General features: G+C 39.3%; 1 protein-coding gene across 1 annotated transcript in view; it reads right to left on the bottom strand.

Annotated features, from left to right (window-relative positions):
• LOC121958674 (ras-related protein Rab-26) overlaps positions 1 to 17,500 on the bottom strand; it is a 95,189-nt gene extending 77,689 nt beyond the window's left edge. The window contains exons 1-2 of the mRNA XM_042507760.1: positions 17,027 to 17,500; positions 14,525 to 14,635 (exon numbers count right to left, since the gene is read on the bottom strand). Coding sequence (XP_042363694.1) covers positions 14,525 to 14,635; positions 17,027 to 17,203 — 288 coding nt within the window. The 5' untranslated portion in view covers positions 17,204 to 17,500. The remainder of the gene's footprint in view (positions 1 to 14,524; positions 14,636 to 17,026) is intronic.
• Positions 17,501 to 20,395: the final 2,895 nt, after the last annotated feature.

Below are 20,395 nucleotides of genomic sequence, written 5' to 3'. Positions count from 1 at the left end.
GGATGGGGAAAGTTAACGAGCAGTGCGGTCCTCTGCATCAACAATCCAACAGTTGCGAGGCACTTTAGTAATGCGTGAATGTTTGTAATTGAATTGGGCAGCTACCAGATGTGCATTTTTCCAACTCCATGAAGACGAAGCAGGAGGATTCTCTTAAAATACCCATGTTTAATCTTCTTAGTGGTAACTTCAGTGCTAATGCAGCAAACTGATGCTTTAATGGAGCAGAAAAAAAGAGTGTCGAGCTCTGGTCGGTGGATAGGTGTACTTGTTAAAGAGGACTTACTATGCTAATTTTCAGGTTGATAATAAGTTTCCTGACATGCTTTAATGGTCGAAAAAACTTTTTTCCCCTTATACTGTCTGTGCTAGAACACCTGTATTCATCCTCTGTCTGAGACTCACTTTTTAGTGCCTGTCTCCTCAAGTCCTCCTCCCAGGTCTTCAACATTTTAACATCTCTGTATTGTTATTGCAGCTGGGGTAATGACTGTCATTGCACTTTCCACAATAAAAACCACCGATAAAGTTTCTAAACACAACTGAACATGTTCCTGCAGAAAAATGATCCAAAATAAATTAAAACATTTGCAACCAAGATCCATATATCCCTAACATTAGCACGTAACTACATGAATGTTAGCAGCATAATTGCAGCCCGAGAATGATCGTTACTGAGTATGGCGGCACTTTCTGCCATGAAAGATTTTATGATCTGAAATTACGGAGAAATTTACAACATCTGCAACCTTCTACACATAACCAGATATGTTTCAGCAGGATTCTTTCCAGAATCGGTTAAGACAAAACAACATCAGCAACCGAGATTAGCCTACATGTTTCCCCTGATGATAGCATGTAGCTGCACGTAGCAGTGTAGGCGACATAATGATGAAAAGTTTTTCTTTTGCACCATTAACAAAACAATGGTTATCAACAGTCAACCGTTTGAAACCTGGAGTAACATCACTTTTCTTGTGCTGTTTTTAGACACCTTTTTAATCTCCCCTGTGCAAACTGGTGTGATTTCTTTCAAAAACATGGAGAAAAAAAGGATAATGTGCAACTTGGTCTGAAATGTACCACAAATTGCAAAAAAACTAGGAGAAAATGGCTTAGGGAAAAAAGAAAAAAGCTAGGGAAAACTATGTGTATAATTATCATAATTACCTATTTTAGTTTTCAGTTTTCAGGTAATTTTGCTGTACTTTAACTAATTTCTTTAGGGTTATTCTCATTTTTTTGTTGCCCATTACTTTGTTCTCATGTTTTTGAAAGAAAGTTTTGTGACAGAGTTGTAAAGATTGTTATTATACATTTTGACTCTATGGTCTTCATTTTCATCTCCTTGATTATTTAGAAAATCACATGAAGGATTAAAGTCACCGGGACTAATAGCAGATGTTGCAGGGAGATTCAGCGAGCTCACTTACAGGTATACATCATAAGCATGTATCAGCAGCGTTTGAATCATTACTCTCACTGTCAGAGGGGGGAGACAAATGTTTTGCACTCCAGCGTTAAGAATATCTACTAAACGTGCAATTTCTTATGCAATTATAGAATGTGAACTGTTGTTAGTTAAGTGGCAGCTACGGCCTTGATGTCACCAACTGTTCCAACATGCTGTGTGCAAGCAATCATTTGCTCATCATAGAAAGACGTGTCCTCTCCATAAGAAGTCTCGCGTGGTGCACAGATCGACATTTAACCCTGACTGGATCTGCTCTGTGGCCTTCAGCAGACAACAGTGATTAAACTGGAAATTCTCCCAGTTCTGAGCGCACTCAACTGTGAGACTGTGAAGCAAAATAATGCTGTACCGTAAATGAACACTGACTAAAAACCCATCTGTAAATTTGTCACCACATGCAGATTTCGGTCATGGCTTGTTCCGCGTCTGCCACAAAAACCAATCCTTCCCTGTCTATCCCCAGCTGAGGACCTCAGTCAACCCTAAAGCTCAGAAAAACCATAAAAAGCCATCTGTCAGCCAAACCAGCAGAATCAGGTGGAGGCCGTTTCCACACATTTATTGCTTTGCATCGTTGTCATGGTTACTGGCCCATAACAACCGTCTCCTGGGAACCCGACAAGCTCTTGAGGAGTCATGTGACGCAATGGGAGAAAGGTAAAACCAAGTACGCCTGCCTCTGTCAATGCTTTTGTCAACTGTATATCTGTCAGCAGGTCTTCAGGTCTGCTGAGCCACTTCACTACTAACAATCCTGAATCATATTACATAACAAGAATTATTTCCTAAGCTGGAAAAGAGGAGCAAAGTAAATGTAAATGTGACTCCACAGCAGAGAGGATTAGGAATGAAGGGAAAGGGAAGTGGAATGAAGGGTTATATAAGAGCAGAGAAGATGTGGCTTTGACTTTGTACTCTTCCTGTGTTGTTTGTCCCGTGGCGGCTTATTAGCATGAGTGAGTTTCATCATTTTGCTTATTCATGAATACCGAAGTGCATCTGCATATGGCTTATTTTCAGCCGACACCGCAGGAGAAGAGCAGACAGTGTGGTGCAGACCAACGGGAAGCTTTGGACAGCGATGATGATGATGATGATGATCCATTCTGTGATTGTATTTGTGTGGCTGTTTTGAAGTGAAGTTTGATTTGTCATTTGATCTTTTTTCACTTAAGAGTATTCGGAGGTTTTTATTTTGTGTGTCAAGTTCAATTGAAAGAAAATAATACTGATGTCTGACAAAAACCTAGAACCTCTGTCAACACTATACAGTTATTCAACTTCCAAAGCTACTTCTTAAGGTGATGATTATATTTCAACATTATGGAGTGATGCCCTGTATATTACTCAGGGTTCCTGCAGCTTAGGTGGATTTAAGACTTTTTTTAGATGTTTTAATGACACTTGGAATTAAGTTTAAGACCAATTTTCTAATAACCAAAACTGAAAAATTTTATTCTATTCATTTTTTCAATTTTATTTTGCCCAAATGTTTACTGTACCATAAAACATGACATTTTTCTCCAGTGTAAAAGTTAGATTATGTACATCAAATGTTAAAAGACAACCCCTTTTAAAGTGGAACACATGAAAGACAATCAATATGTCAGAGAAATATCTGCCGTGTCTGGACGATTTTCTTAGCAATTTTGTGTTATTCAATCTGCATGTGAGATTCCACTATTTGGATTCCCATCATGACAAGTTTAAGAAAAGGGATTTTTTTCAATTATTTAACAAAAAAAAATAGGTGTTACCCTTTTTTTTCAATTTTACAATGCAATGCCAGAAAAAAATGATTCATAAAATCTTACTTCGCATGACTGTGCATTTTTAGGATTTTCAAAAAATTAATTTAGCCAATAAATTCAATGGCGTTTAAGATCCACAGGAACCCTGATTACCAATGTAAGATCTTGACAAATGTGAGTTAAAATGGCCATTTTTCAGTAGACTCTTATGTTGACTCCTCTCGAACTGACCAGTTTAAAAACAAAAAGGAACTTAAAAATAATAAGTATGTAATTATGCTTGAAATTGGTGCTACATGACCACACACAAAAAGAGGAAAAGGACTGTGGAATTCACTTTTACTCAAGTAGCAGAAAACCTACAAATACCAGAATGCACTGTGGTGCACCAGACTAATAAATCCTCCTGCTGGTAAGAGAAGTAATGCAAGTAATCCATTTTGACACAGGAAAGAATATGGCAGCCGACTGGTAAAAAACAATATCACATTGCAGTTATACAGTAAGCTAAAACATGTTTCTGAAAACATTTCAGCCAAGAATATGCAAACTGTGGAGAAATAAGTGGCAGAACGTTGGCAGCACTAAACCCCAGTTTATGAGGGCATGGAGAGAAAAGATAAATAGAGACAACAAAATCAGGTGCCATGACATTTTGCAATGGTATGTCGCAATATCGCCTACCATTGCAATTGGGGTTTCCTATATGTCCTTGAGCAAAACACTGAACCCCAAACAGGTTCCAAGTGTTGTAACATTAAAGCTCTATTGTCCTCACACCACTATATGGAAAGCCATAATAAAGGTAAGTTTATTTAAATGATATTGAGACGCAGACCATCATCACCACTGGGAGCCTGTGCTGTCTATGCTGTCCCATGAGAGCTTACATAGTGTTACATAAACTAAGTGTCCTTCTGTCAGAAAAGCTGCTGTTTGAGTAGATCCTGCTTAAATCAGGTCATAGAAATCTGCACACAATAGCAAAAATACACTTACATAAAACATGGATGTACAGTGAGGCCCTGAAGATGTCAATGATTCATCCTACACCAACAAATAAAACCAGCTAAACAATATGGAGCTGATGACAGAAGTGTGGGAATAACAGAGAGCATCTGTCGACGTGCATGTTTGTGTGTGAACGTGTGTGTCAGTGCATGCATAATGTAGACTACCTCTCACCCTCCTTATATTGTGGACAGAAAATTGCCTTTGGTGTACCTGTGCGTTGTTACTATGACAACCGGTGTTGTCCAGTGTGTGGTCAGCGGTTACACTGCAAAGCTGACAGTCGAGCATAGAGATATTACAATAGAATTCATTAGATGTGGCTGAAGTCTGGGCTTAGCTACAGTCTTTATCAGGGGAATTGAGATTCACAGCCACAAAAAAAGGCGTTCCAGGATCAATGGGCGTCGTCTGGGAGCCTGAAGAGAAACTGAGGAACTGCAATCATCATCAGTCTGATTAGAGTCTGTCAATACAGATACTAAGGCTGCCTTTTTTAACAGGCATACACATGTGACTAGAGGGCACAGATACAGGGCTGTATCCATGGATTCGATATTCGGGTGATCTGTCCCCCACCCCAAAAAAACATTGAAAACTCATTTTCTATTATAATATTTATCATAAGCATGTACAACTGTATAAATATGCAATAAATGAGGGCTCAATGGTCCTTGTAATTTAGTTCTTTTTTGCTTCTACTTACATTGTTGGATTGTTGGTAGGATATTACAGTTCCTGACATCCTGTTGGAAACTGATGTGGCACAGATGTCGTCCAGTTTATTATCCAATGACTGTACAAGTCTTAGAGGGATGCTAGTTTGGATGTTTACAGATGTTTACATTAGAAAACTTGGCCGTATGGTTGCTCGACCCACACACGGGCAGTGACTTCCAGCATATTGAAAAAGCGACTCAAAGTTTACTGACGGTTAATAGGGAATGGTCGTCTATCTCTATGTGTCAGCCCTGCGATAGTCTGGTGATCTGTCCAGGGTGTATGCCACCTCTTGCCCAATGACAGCTGGAATAGGCTCCAGCCCCCCCACAACCCTTAAAAAGGCAAGCGGGTTATGGACAATAAATAAATGAATGAATTGATTTCCATATGCTGATGAGTTACTTTGAGCCACGTCACCACCGTCAAACGCAAACCACAAAAGCACCAACAGCACTTAGCAAAATAAGTGAAAATAGACATTAGAGCTTAAATTGAACACAAACTTAGACTTTAACTTTAGACAGAGAGGCGACTGGAAACATCTGCACCTACAACACTAGTCGCTACATGCTGGTTTCCCACTTTTGTTATATTTGAAAGTAATAAAATAGAGTGACAGAACACTCTATTCCACAGCAGTCGAGCAACGGCTTCTGCTGAGGTACAGCAAAACCACTTGGGACAAATCAACTGCAGCCTACAGTAATACTAAAACTGGTGGGAAAAATAATCATAATGTTAATTTGTTACGTTTATTTATGGTTATGATTAAATTTGCTAATGATTAATTTGGACAGTGCTGTACGGTTGCCTGTTGTAGCATATAATTTAAAAAAAACAACCACCTTTCATGAGTATATTTGGGGGGGGCATGCTGAGAATATATTATTTCTGCCTTGTACAGAAGTGCACATGCATGCAGGTAAAGGCAGGTCCAGTTAAGGGCCACAGTTCATTCTGCACTTGCTTTACCTTCATCTTAATGTGTGAACAAAGTTATCTAAGCAGAGTGCACATACTTAAGATATAATTTAGAAAATCTCATTAACTGATTTAATTACTGAGATTGTGGCCAGGACAAGCTGCTTCTATCTTGCACCAGTAGCATTGCCAGCTCTAAAATTAACACATTTCGCATCAACACTGTTGCTTCCCAGTCTTGCAATGCAAGAGAAAATCTCAAACGCTTCATGTTCAATGCAACGTTTTAGTCTTAAAAACATTCACTGAGAATCTACTGGGGCCAGCAGTCAGACTAATCAGGGAGCTTTGGGGAACAGCAAGATGATAACAGGCAACTAAATTCACAACCTCTCAAATCTCATGAATCTTATCATAAACTACCGAAACTAATCGTGACCTTTTCTGTGCCTCAACATTTTCAGAAAACAATTTCAGAGAGAAAGTTCAGGAGAAATGTGGCATATTTTGGTCATATCCAGAGCAGACTGTCACTAAGAGTTTTTCCTCTTTGTCTTTATTTAAGAGGATAAACATGTTGAAAGGGAAATCTTTATTATCCCTTCACTCCTTCCACCATCTGCCATCACCACAAACTCTGACAACTTCAGCATCATTTGCTCTAGAGAAAAAGCTGCATCTTTCAGTTTTGTGCCATAAAGGAATGGAGCACATCTTCCCCCAAATCTAACCCTGTGGCTCCCAAAGTAAAATGCACAACAGAAGCTGACTGCCTTGTCTCAGAATTTTCAGAAAACTTTTGCTGAGTAGTTAAGAAGAAATGTTAGCAGCTTAATTAGCCTGATGCAAACAAAGGGCCCATATTGCTTTGTTTTTTGAAAAGTTAGTCACTTTTCTGTTAGTTGTTAGTGAGAAGGAAAATTATGGTGGAAGTTTTTTTTCTCCAGTGTCTTTTTAATTCATTCCCCATCTGCCACCAGTATAAATTTTAAATACCCATTCCGCCTTTTGTTCTGGAGGAACTCCCAGCCATTTCTCACCAGTGTAATGCGAAAATACAAACAAATCTGCATATATATTTCCCTGCAGTAACAAAGATTTCTGGTCTGCAATTACACCACTCTAACTTAACTGACCACTTTTGGCTGCTTTAAACATCAGTCCTCCGATCTCACAAACCAGGGTTTCCATCACATTCATTTATTTGTGGCAGCCCACCACGATTAAAATATCTGCCGCCACATGTTAATTTTATATTTTGAAGCTGAACCATTAGTAGAATTGCTGTTGTAATATATATACCATTTGGTTATTTATTGCACCACACTCTCGGAGCACAGAGAGTACTGTGGGCACAGATGGAGGAGCAGAGTGCCAGGCTGAGTGAAAGTGAAACTTAACCATTCACTCATCAGCTCTAACCAGATCAACAGATCAGTTATCCATCATGCTATTCAAACTCTTCACACTGCTGCTAAGTATGCCTGCACTGCATTCACAGAATTTAGAGAGGAGAAACAGAATGTTAAAAAAAACAATGGACACACGTACAAAAGATAAAAATAAACAAAAAGATGAGGTATACAGTTTTGGTTCTAACATGTGATTACTATTCATAATGTAAATGTATAGTTTGTGTAAATTCAGTGATGTTTAAAGCAACATGTTGCACTTTATTGCCAATATGCCAGATATGAAGTGCCTTCCGAGCCATGCTATTGCAGGAATTTAGAACAGCAAACAATAAAACCGCCAAATAATAAAAAGCTAAATTCGCGAGCTGCATTCACAATCTGGCTTGTTAGAATTTTTAAAAATTCTGAGCAACGATGTCAGTAAATGTATCTCCAGCCAGCTGTTTCCCACAGCTGTTCCTCCTGACAGAGGTAGGCGCCCGTGGTCACACATAAAGAATCACATACACAAGCTGTGTCACATGGCAATTAGCTGGAAAGGGCAGTGAGGGTGGTCAATATGATCTTCCTGTCATGCTCTGGCAGGCACACACACACAGTCACTCTCACACACACATAAAACCATCTGCATCAGAGGGAGCTGTGCAGCCATTTGTTTAATGATTAACTGGTGCGGTGCTGTGCTGCATCATTTCAAGCAGCATGAATGGGTGGTGGAAGGAAGAAAAGCCACATTATGGACATGAGAGGTAGTATATAATTAAATACACAAACACACAGCATGGAAAGTTGGGAGGAGAATCAGAAATCCACCCTGCTATTCTTTTAAAGGTAGAAAACAGAGTGATCTTATTAGCATTTCTAACAAGCAGAAAAGAGTCTGAGCGCAGTTTGAAGTCTGATTTCGACTCATCATTTCATTCTGTCAGGACAAATAGAAACAGATGGAGAGAAGCAGGGTGAAGTCAGGCTGCGCTCTACCCTAAAAACTTTTATTTGCCATGGGGCGCTGACTGTTATTCCTCATTATCTCAAGTGGAAAAGGTCACGGTGCTTCACATTCCTGACATTGCAAAAAATTCAGGGTTTAAGGCTGCTGCATTTACACCTACAATATCTCAACTTTTAGCCAAAGAGCAGCACTTTACAGCACATTTTTTCAGCCCTCCTGTCCCAGTATCTGCTCAGGGCTGCTATTTAAAACTAGAATTGCTGCCCTGTGATTGTAAGCCTTCACGAACCATTCAACTTGCACTGACAGTGAAAACATGGACACTTTGCTCAAGAATGCCCCCCGTTGCACAGGAGATCTATAAAATCAGCAGATTCTTGAGTTCAGGACAAAATAAGGCTTTATGAGGTCACGGTCACCTTGACCTTTGACCAACAAAATCTAATCAGTTCATCCTTGAGTCCAAGTGGATGTTTGTGTAAAATTTGAAGAAATTCCCTGTAGGCATTTTTTGAGATATCGCATTCACAAGAATGGGACAGATGGACGGCGTAAAAAAGAAGAGGTGTCTGATGGACACAAAAGTTGCTGCAATTATGTTATCCACACTGTGAGAAACAGCAAATCAGGATTGAGGTGCGTTTATTTCCTATAAAGCTGAACAGTTGGGTAATTTTACCAACACGTGAATGGATAACAAGCTCGTTTTGGTCCCTTTTTGATATGATTTTGTATTCATAACCTTTTTTTAGAACTTTGTAGCATTAGCTTCTCATACTGCCCACAAAAAAAGGAAATAAAAAGTGCTGCAAAGTTGTAGAATGACATTTGGAAGAGCAAACTGAACTGTCCAAACTTAACTTTTGAAAATCAAAAGTTCTACATACACACTTATTATCTACGTGAACATTTCACCTCAGATAAAACTCCTTTGTTCCACATTTCAATTAAGCGCAGAGTCGAGATGACCTCTGCTGCACTGTGTCAGCTGCAAATGCACTGCCAAAAATTAATTACATCTCTTCAAATATAGCTGAACAGAGTGAATTAAAGACACTCATTTAGCTTTCGGGATATCTGCCCTCTAGTCAAGCACCCATGAAGTCAAGAGAACAGAGACACCCAAATTATCCATGTGTCCCTGGTAGATATCAGTGGCATTTTAGCAGACACTGACTGATAAACAACTGGCGTTATCTAAAGTACAACGGCCTACAATTAAACACTGTTTAAAGGAAATGTCATGAACTTTACACAAGCTTTTTTGAAAACAAAATTAAACTCAACAAAACTAATGTATCCAGTTACACAGTTGAGAAGCCACATTAGCCACTGACAGCTGTATGTTTACTTGGAAATATGATGGACAATTAACGGTCAAAAACTACACAACGCATTGTTACTTTAGCTTTTTTGTCGGTAAAGAGGACAATTCTTATGAACTGGAAAACCCTCAAACCGGACTGCTATAACATACATAACTGGCTTATGGACTTTTTAGACTTGCTATCGATGGAGAGTGCAGCCTTGACTCTCAGTGACTATAGTAAACTAGATGCTTCATGGACTATCATTGGAGAAAAGGTAAATAATCGAATAATAATCTGACTGATCCACAATTATGTAAACATACCTGTGCATATAAGATAATAATAATAATAATAGTCTGTACCAGTGTTTTTTTTAAAGTAATACCATTACCCATGTTATAATTACAAGAAAAAAGGCAAACGAAATTCTTATTTTCACGTATATGTGCATAATGTCCTTATTATAAGTGAGGTGACGAAGTGGACCCGTTTCAAAATACTGCAAGTGTTCTTCAGTCTGTATAACCCAGATATTCAAGTTTCTAAAAATACAACTCTTTAAACCAACAGATCTGTTACAAAGTGCTCTACACATCAAAAATATATACAAAGCAGGAGATTAAAGAGGAGCGAGACGAAGTGAGCACAGTGTGACTGTGTATGCAGCATGCTCTTGTATATCTGTCTGTTTGACAACCTATTTGATTTTTAGGACACTTTAAATAATCCTGCTTCAATACTTTCTTGCCCAAATTAAGAGAATGATGATGAATACCACTCTCATATCTATATGCTTAATATAAGGCTAAAGCCAGGAGAGAGTCAGTTTGCTTAATACAAAGGATTAAACAAGGAGAAACAGCTGATCTGACTCTGTCCAACAAAATCCACCTACCAACATCTCCAGAGCTCACAGATCAGCACATTATATTTCCTTTGTCAACATAACATAACATAACTCTGCTTTTTTCTGAAAAAAAAAGATATTGTCCTGGCCACAAGACATTGTGGATATACTGTACACTAGAGCAGTGCTTCCCAATGTTGGGTTGCAGTCTAAAAGCAGATCGCAGGTCCACTCTGAATGGGCCACAAGTGATTCGTGAATGTGTCGAGCTTGTAAAAACACACTTTAATACAGTGAATTTCCAGCACAGAGCTTTTATTTTGAAGTGTTTCTGTTCTTTCTAGCAATATGTTTAATTTCTTGTGTTCTTTTGTGTTTTTTGTGTACATTTTGTAAATTAGAACGGAATATATGGTCATTTATAACACGTGGACTTTGAATTTATGACTGAAGAGAAATCTGGACCCAGTGACTGGACCAGCAACAATTCCACAAACATTTATGGAGTGTTAATACTTTAATGGCTAGAAACATAATGTTGCCCAACATAAAAAGCTTGTTTTGATCTCGCCCTCTTGACTTTAGTGCTGAACACACCGCATAAACTAGGAAGACAGAAGCTCACTGACGGTCCAACATTGACCAACAAGCAATCATCAGGTTGGTGTGTCGGGCCTTTACAGACTGGGGAATGCATTTAGTCAAAATGGGGTCCTTATAAGTATAGAAGTACAAATGTGTGCATGCAAGTGGTGATGTAAGAGTACACAAAAAAGAGGAAAAAAAGGCAAAGAAAATGACAGATTACAGTTATGCATTTTGGGTAGCATGGCTTTGACATGGCCAATAAATTATTCACAGTAATCATAATAATGTGCTCGTACTGTCACCTTTCAGTACCAGGGAAGACTGACGCCGTGATAATGAGGGCAGAAACAGACGAAGCAGCTGCACATTATACCAATAGCTTCCAACAAATTTAATGAAGTGACATTTCACACGAGGCTTTGTCAGGAAAACAATAAAAAGTCTTTTTATCAAGATGCTGTAAAACTTTTTGGATGTGCACGCTCTATATATTCTGTTTGTTTATGGGAGTGATAATGATGACCTATTCTTCCTGGAAAGTCTGCAAAGACTTTTCTCCACAAAACCAGATAAAAGATTTTGTTTTGGTCTATTTTTACCTCTATTGCCTGTGGTACTTCTTGTGAAAAGACTGTTCTGTTTTCTTTCGTCCAAAACACAGCTGTGGTGCTGTAGCCAACACCGCTGTCCTATTTTCCAGTCAGTGCCGCAGGAAAGCAGCATTTGTTTCAAAGTTGCTCCCTTGCTTTGAACATCCTGCTGATGGGACTTTTAGTTCTACTGTTAGCTGATATGTTGCTTCAGAGACTGGCTTCCCAGGTGAGGAATCAGCTTAACTAACAACTCCCAATTCTAGGGTAAAACATCAAATTATGTTGCACGCTTTATATGAAGTGTGATCCTGTTTAAGTAGCACATCAGAGTGCTCCCTGTTTTTGCATGTGTAAATTAACCAATTGTCAGTGCTTGCACTTTCCCTGCAAGAGTTAATTTCCTGGAGTTTAACCTCTTTTCACAGTTACACTAGTTTCTATTGTAAGTCGCTGTGGATGACAGCCTCCCTGAAACAGGGCCGAGAATGCCTCCTACGGGAAGGCTTTTCCAAACAGCTGTGTCAGACTGCAGTTACGGCGAACGTGCTTGGGGGAGCAACAAGAAAGCAAAAGACTGAAAGGGTCAGTGCCTCTAGTCCACTGCTGTGACACTTACAGCAAGGCTATTTTTTAACCGCAACTGTAACACTCGCCTACAATTTCCCCCGGGGCACAATTGTCAGGAAATAGGTCAACGATTAGCAACAAAAAAGGATTAGTGTCAATGAATAACATCGATTTAAATTACCTTTTTAATTTAGCTTAATTCAGTTCAAATGTTTTGTGTCCCACAGGGGAGATCTGGGGTAGCTGGTAGGGTTTAAACACCTTACAAGTCACCTCCTTATTGAGTGCAGAGACAAAGGGAGAGAGCCAGCATTTAAACTTTTAAAGCTCAGTTGTTACAGCTGCAAGACATTTTTTAAGGGAAAGTGCTTGCATCTTGTAAGAGTAGAAAAGTGCCCATCTTGTCCAGTTTTCCTGTTGGCTTAAATGAATCTCGAAGGCAAAAAGGAAGTGCTCAAACAGCAGTGATTGAACACTAGTGTCAGGCGATAGGTTAAGACTTTCCAACTAGTCACCCTCAGGCCAACAACCTGAGACTGTGATATATTTGCACAGGTGTGTAAGTGTGTGTGCTCTCTCTTTGCATTTTCAGTCAAATAAATTAACATAAAAATACCCTCTGCCACATATTTTCCTTGCTAAAGAGAAAAATACAATGTTACACCATCAGAATTCAAGTCTCTCTTTTGCCAAACTTAGACTTGTTTAATTGCCAATGTTAAAGGAATTCTTCGCCAATTCTGAACCAGCTTTGTGTGATAACAATGTGGGCGGTGTGTGTAAAAGATCTGTAGTAAACTTCCCTCTATCTAGCTTGTGTCCAGAACTCAGTTTATCCCCTCCAGCATCATCTGGCAGAGTTTTCCCGTGTCTTGGGGCTGTTGCTCAAACTACATGCTGTACTGGATCAAGAGACAGACCTGTGAGATTGTTTCACAGGTATAAATTCACATTACATTACCCACCAGCAGGGGTGTTTATTGGCACAGAGCATTCTGGTAGTTTTGCTGCCTCTTGAGAGAAAGCAACCTTTTTTGTCTTTTTCCTCTGGTAATGTAGCGCCATTTCAAAAGTATTTGCGTCTTTCCACTGCATACACATCCTTGTTTAATTAAAAAAAAAAAAAAAAAAAAAACATTTTTCCAGCACTGAAATACTTCTTTAACAGTGGCATTGTTGTAGACAGCGGACAACTACAAGGCCATTAAATACATACATTGTCATCGTCTCCTATGGTCGTATCTCACTTGAACTAAGCTGCACTGTCTCCACAATCTCTGCTGTAACTGCTGCGTTTAGTCCATAAGCTTTCAGAAAACATGCCCAAATACACACAAAATGTACACAGAGTACAGGCAGAAGGCTACCTATGTGTTCATATACACTTCTAATGATGAGCATAAATAAACTCTGTTCCTGTTCCAAAGCATCAGGCTTTAAAAAAATCTACTATCAGTCGACCTCTGGTAAGCAGCGTTGCTTCCAAGCTAAAGGAGCATTTCATTAACTTACATATTGTCAGGGTTCACGCTAGTGGCTATGTTAGAAAGAAAAACACAAAATGTTCATCACTATGCAGGTTTGTGCATAAGTAAACATGCACAGATAACACTGTGACATATTCATTTGTGTGTGTGTGTGTGTGTGTGTGTGTGTGTGTGTGTGTGTGCTTCTTTTATAATTGTGCAGACTGGAGCATAAACACTGGTTTTGATACTACGCCAATGTCTCCATGTTAAAATGCCCAACTTTAAAGCAGAAATAAACATGTTTACAGCCTGATTTAAAAAAAAAAAAAACACGTTGGTCTCTACAGCTAATTTCATGCATCCATGATTTTTACAGTCTATGGTTTCCTCTAGAAAACAGTGTCCCATTCAGCAAACAACAATAAAGAGAAACAGACACTGTTGTCATCCTAATGGCAGCGTAAACAAACCACCTCAATAGAGAAAAATTCCCCGCAGGAAGTTGGATCAACCAATCAGCTCGCTCAACAGGCAGGTCTACACTATATTTTTTTCACGGTAGAGTCGCAAGGGCTTGCAAAGTTAAGTGTATATCTGCAAGAGGTACGATTCGAGCTTTGAGAACACATTAGCAGAGCTGCTATGCTCTTAATTGGATTTGTGGAAGTAAACACTCCAGCAACAAGTGGTAAATCTGTCATAGCAATCACTGTAAACTGCATATGTGCCAGAAAAAAACAGAAAGCTTAGTGAACGCTCAGTAATGGGTGTTGAAGTGTCAATATCTTAGCCAAAAAAGTTTACTAGAGCAGCAATGATAAAAACATTCGTACAGCTTAATTTTGTACTTTTTGCTCTTTTCCTCTGAGTGTGTGTACTGTATGTGTGTGTGTGTGTGCTTACCCTGAAGTCGATGCCCACAGTGGAGATGAAGCTCCCGGCTAAAAAGGCTCCATCTTTGAAGCGGACCAGCAGACAGGTCTTACCAACACCTGAATCCCCCACCAGCATCACCTGAGACACAGACAGAAGGAGAATGAGCTGGGATGATACATGTCTAGTGTCTGTGGGTCTGTGTGTGTGTGTGTGTGTGTGTGTGTGTGTGTGTGTGTGTGTGTGTGTGTGTGTGTGCGTGTGTGTGTGTGTGTGTGTCTGGGGTAGAAGAGGGAAACAGCTCAGGTGAAAACTTATCTTAAAACACACAGAAGTTTAGGCAAGGCAACACAACACACGCAGACATACACACTCCTCAAACTCCCATCTACAGAGGAAACAGAGCGTCACACTTGCTCCAGTGGGACAGAGCAGATTGTACAGACCAACGGGACAGAGACAGAGAGATGGGACACAGTCTGTTTTCCTTGTTCCTCATCAGACAACACGAGACTGCTTGCTCGTGCATCATTTCATGTGTGTGTATCTATTTACCGCATTAGCAGTGACACACTCCGATATATGAGTTGATTATGTTTGATTTGCTGTGAGCAGAGGTGATTTTGTGACACTGAACTGTTGTGCATATTATACAAAGTCAAAGTTAAGCACGGAGCAGTGATTCTGGCAGGCCTGTCATTGGAACTGTTGTTAATCAGGGTGCAGAATTAATACCAGCTGCCACCCACATGATGAGAATTCAGATTTGCATATGCTCAGTGCAGATTATCATTAGACTTTATCATCTTCATCTCACACTTTATTCATTATTTGCTATGTGTCACACAGTCGGTAGGACTGCAACTAATGATTATTTTCATTTTCAATTGATCTGCAGATTTTTTGTTTTCAATTTCTGTTATTAAGTCAGTAAACACTATACCTATATACCAAAAAACAGAATGACTGCCTTGTGGTTGTATGCCTCTGCTCTCCAGTAAAGTTGCACATTTACATTCAGGCTTAAAACAAGTAAAAAATACAAAACCATTCCACTTTTGCATTAGATAGGACACATTTCTGATTTGGGATAGATGAATGCACATTTCATTTGTAGGTATAAAGCTTTAACCAGTAGAGAACTACTTTCATATATGATCATTTAGTTGAGTGTTGGTTAAGTAAAAACTGAAACTGACTAATGCATTTTGGGATGTGTAGTAGCAGCCAGATATTTTGTCATTATCTCTCCTGCTGCTACATGAAAAACCTCCTCCTGTGCTGCTGGTAATTGATCTCACACATAACAGAAACTCCTCCCCAAGTTATTGCACTGGACTGGAGCACACTGCTTGATACTCCTGTTGGCCAATATATACTGTAGTTCCTAAACATTTTTATATGCAGAGACCAGAGTACAAACACAGGCAATATTACTTGGTCTATTTCACACATGCCAGAGGAGTTTGGGATTAAACATGAAAGAATTACACAGCTGGGGACAAAACAATCTACAATATTATGCATTTTGGTACTGTACTGTCAGTGGGAAATAATGGTGAAATTAACTCTTTTCTGCATACCTGCAGAAAAACACCCAAAATATTCACCAGTTATCCACATAGTGATGCACGGGCCCATTTAGGGAAGCCTATAAATGCCAATAAACAAGATCAAAAGCTATGCATGATAAAGAATAAAAATCCTCATGTTTAAGCTGTAATTGTTAACTCTGATGAAAAAATAACTTGTTATATTTTCTGCAACTGCTGCTTTTTACATACAGCACAAAAAAGGCCTAACCCCACATGAACAGAAACAACTAAACAGAGATGAGGAGAGTTTATAGCAGCTCAATCATGTCGCTCACTGCTCCTGAACTGTGGACAAATTGTCAAACTAGGCGGCACTGATCAAACATGAATCAAGGTTCTGTTACTGCACTCTTTTTCTTTTTTTCTCACCTCAAATGTTATCAGAAACATATTTTAGTGTACTGTTTACCTGTAAAATGAGAATGTCACAAGATGGTTGAGTCTTTGTTTAGACCTATGGAGGAACTGCAGATCTGAATGAGCTCCATGTGGTACACTACATCAGATGGTAACGGTTATGTTTTAAACTTTACATGGTACCTTTTAAATAAATAAAACAAATAAAAGAGCTTTATCAGCTCTGATTGATTGAGTTATTTTTGTTTTCAGCATGCTAAACTTGTCATTTAGCTAGGCTTTTTGTTAGGCTTTTTTTCGAGCTAAACACACTTTTAGCTCAGGAAAAGACTGTTTTAATTGCCATGCTGCTGCTCTTCAGTGTACTTCATCCTTTTTTCAATCTTTTTTCAATACATTTACTTTGATTTATTTCAGTAAATCTTAAAACGAAACTGCAAACTAGCTTAATTTCAAATTGGGAAAAAAAACAATATAATACATTAACAGTTGCTGTTTAACTAAATTTCAAAAGTGGTTAATTACTGTCTGACAGCTTCATTGAATGCATACTCGTCTTTCATTAGTCTTGTGAGCTTACCTTGAAGGCGATGTCATAAAACTCTCCGCTGTTGCTAATGGACGGTCTGCTGGGATAAACCAGTCCGGAGGACGGAGCCGCGGCGGCGGCCAGACCTTTCCCCGTCCTCCCGCTGCTGGGCGACGCCTTAGGGCTCTTGGAGCTCCCTTTGCCTTTCACTGCCTTCTTCCTGGACATGGCTGTGACAACCTGTTCACCTCCGAGAAATTCAGAGAGAACACCGAGGAGGAGAGTTTGAAATATGGCTTTTCTTTCAAACACTTTTCCTCTTTTGGAGTGAGTTGAGGCGCGTAGAGGCGAAATAAGTTCACCTGTGCGTCAAAAACATGACGCGTAAAATGGAAACGTTTTAAAAACAGACAAAAAAGTGGCCGACAAAAAGACGGGACAGCTGTTGTCCCGGTGGTGCAGCTGGATGACTATAAATCTGAGACCTGGATCACAATGTAAACAGCTCTCACTCCTCCCTCTCGCTCGTATTGTAATGATGGGAGCGCACGAAGGCATGGCTGTTTCAGCGCGTTTATATGGGAAATCCACCCAAAAACAGAAAATATTTGCTTTTTCAATAATGAAACATGAATCAATCATGACATGAATCAATTCCAATAAATGCAGTTCCTGTAAGATGAGAACACTCCTTAAAGTGATGATGTGATGCTTGTTACATTTTTTTAAGATACAGTCTTTACATGATTTTGTAAATTATTTCGAATTACTGATTTCTTAATCTGTTAAATACAGGGTCACAATACTGCAAATAGTCACTGCTATTCATTTTAAAAATTGCGTCTCATTTATAATGCAAAAACTGAATTACTGTGCAGCAGAAACTAAGATTCTAATTTAGGGTGTATTTTCCTTTTAAAGGTGCAGGTCTGTATGACAGCTTGTAATAGGATGCTTCACATTTTCTACACAGACACTTTCAATTTCCAGGCTGCATCACTCTGGTGCCCAATATCCAAACCGGCTGCAAAGTGTGGGACTTTAGGGCTGCCTGCAGTGTGTTTTCACAGTGTGGCCAGCAGGACAATGTTTTACATAAAACATTTGGGATTCAGAGTTGCTCTCAAAGCAGGAAAAAAAATGTCATTGGGTCAGCCTCAGTGGCTCCAGGTAATGTGAGAGAAGCCCAGCTAAAAAGTCTTCTGTTATGATTGAAGAGGGGAGTGAGGCATGGACACATTTCACAGGACTAGAGGGCTGTGGGAAAGTAATGAAAACTGGTACCAAGGCTGGGTGGCATCACAATATATGCACACATTTCACTTTGTAGAAGGTGTCCACATGTGTTATGTCTTTAAACCACTTTTTCATCCCCTACTGTACAGAAAATAAAAATACTGAACAATTAAGCCAACATATAAAGTGCCACAAACAGCATTTCCTCTCCTGGCCATTAGAGGGTGTCTCCAGAAGTGAGTCAATCCCCATAGACAACCATGTCACATGTTCTTATGATAATTTATGTTATTCCACCTCTGTATAAAAGGTACAGCTGTAGAATAGGGGGACAATGCAGTCTCACTGTAAAGCTAGCAGAAGAGGTAGCTGCAGCAAATCATTGTATGTGTAAAAGGGACAGCGGGCAGGACATGTGTGACGTTTTGACAGAGTAAGTACGCAGCCCACCCCTGAGTGATTTAAAGCAACAGACAAAGCTAGTGAGTAGCTTGTGAACACAGGACATAATTTAGAAGCTAAAGGTTCAGATATCTACACACAGATGAGGATTGAATGTTGGACTTGCATTCAGCAGGTGGCCAGAAACGTGACTCCAGTTAATATTAATGTTACTCTGTGTCTGCTGGATGTGCTTACCAAGTTGCTCATTGCCCTTCTACAGGTTTTTGAGAGAAACAGCACAAAGTTGCCCAAGGGTTAAAATATGACGCAATAAAACATGGTGAACTCTGTGTATGAGGACCTGCTTACTTTTTAGATAAAAAACAGCCTATTCTAAAATAAGAAAAGCACCTATATTCCTATTTCAGGTGATTATACGCTAAAAAAAAACCCTAAAATATTATATTCCATTTCTTCAGATATCTCCCACTAAATCCTACACACTGCACCATTAAAAGGTAATAATATGACAGTATTGTGTTTCAAACTGGTTTCTGCTGCCCTTAAGTGAAAAAAAAATTTAATGATTAGATCCTGACTTCTTGTAGAGGGCATTTATTGACTTAACTTTTCAGAGAAACGCTTGGATTTTTCTTTAATTTATATACAATCTAATGGAGCCAGCATCTGGTGACCATTAGAGGAACTGCATGAAACCCCACTATATGCAAATCCAGACGAATCATTCCAGGTTGACTCACCAGCAGTATGAATGTCGTGATCATGAATAAAGAGCAACAGTGTGTGCAGAGGAGAAAGTCTCTGCTATATGTAGCCACCAGATTATGTGAAAATACCATGATTCACTCTATGTTCAATAGAGCTGTGTGCCTTTCAGCAAACAGTCATTTTTCTGCGTTCACTGTGACGATATGAACTCCATGAAGAATTTTATGTAACCGTGAAAAGAGGATGATCTGTCCACTGCATCAGTGACTCACTTAAGACTCTTCTTTTGCTAAAATCTCCTTTAGTTAGAAACTTTCACACCTGAGAGCTGCCAGGTACGACCAGTAGCCACAGGGCAAAGTGTGTATTGATGGTCGTGATGTGATTCACATACTTCTACCATCCAGATTTTCCAGCAGGGAATCAAACCAAAAACCAGCCTCCCTTTTTTTGGTCAAAACCAGTCTTTGAGCATTACTGCCGCCCCCACTTAAATATTATATCAGAGGACAACAGGGAAATTGGCATGAGCCAAACTGGAGCTGTATGAGACAGAAACACGTCCCTGCTGTCTGTTACACAATCACAGCTCAAAAAAATGGACGGCCAATCTGTAAGTTAACCATCAAAGTCACATAAAACTGTGAGGAAAAGCGATTCTTTGGGGAAATTTATTTGCAGAGCGAGGGCGAGGAGCACGACAAACAGGATACAGATACGTTTGATGAGGGGGCCATTAAAAACGCCCATGCTGTGCAAGAGGTGCATCGTCAAAACCAATGAGCTGCGAACAAACCGGAGGTATGCACACACCCCTCCACCACTGACGTTATAATAGAGTTCCTACATAACTGTTTATTTAGCCTTTGAATCATCTGCCACTTTCTATCACCCACAGTACATATTTATCGAGCCCTAAAGAAGTCAACACTGAATAAATAAACAACACAGTAAGATATTACCATCTATAGATAGTGTTTTACGTATGGCATAATAAGTTGTGTAATAATTGAAGAAATCATGAAAATCATTTTTTGCAAAGGGTTTTATACAACAGTGTTATTTAAAGGT

Source organism: Plectropomus leopardus, chromosome 19 (assembly GCF_008729295.1).
Source record: "Plectropomus leopardus isolate mb chromosome 19, YSFRI_Pleo_2.0, whole genome shotgun sequence".
Lineage (NCBI taxonomy): Eukaryota > Metazoa > Chordata > Actinopteri > Perciformes > Serranidae > Plectropomus > Plectropomus leopardus.
The sequence above is the reverse complement of the archived record's forward strand: the minus strand, read 5'-3'. Positions and strand labels throughout refer to the sequence as shown.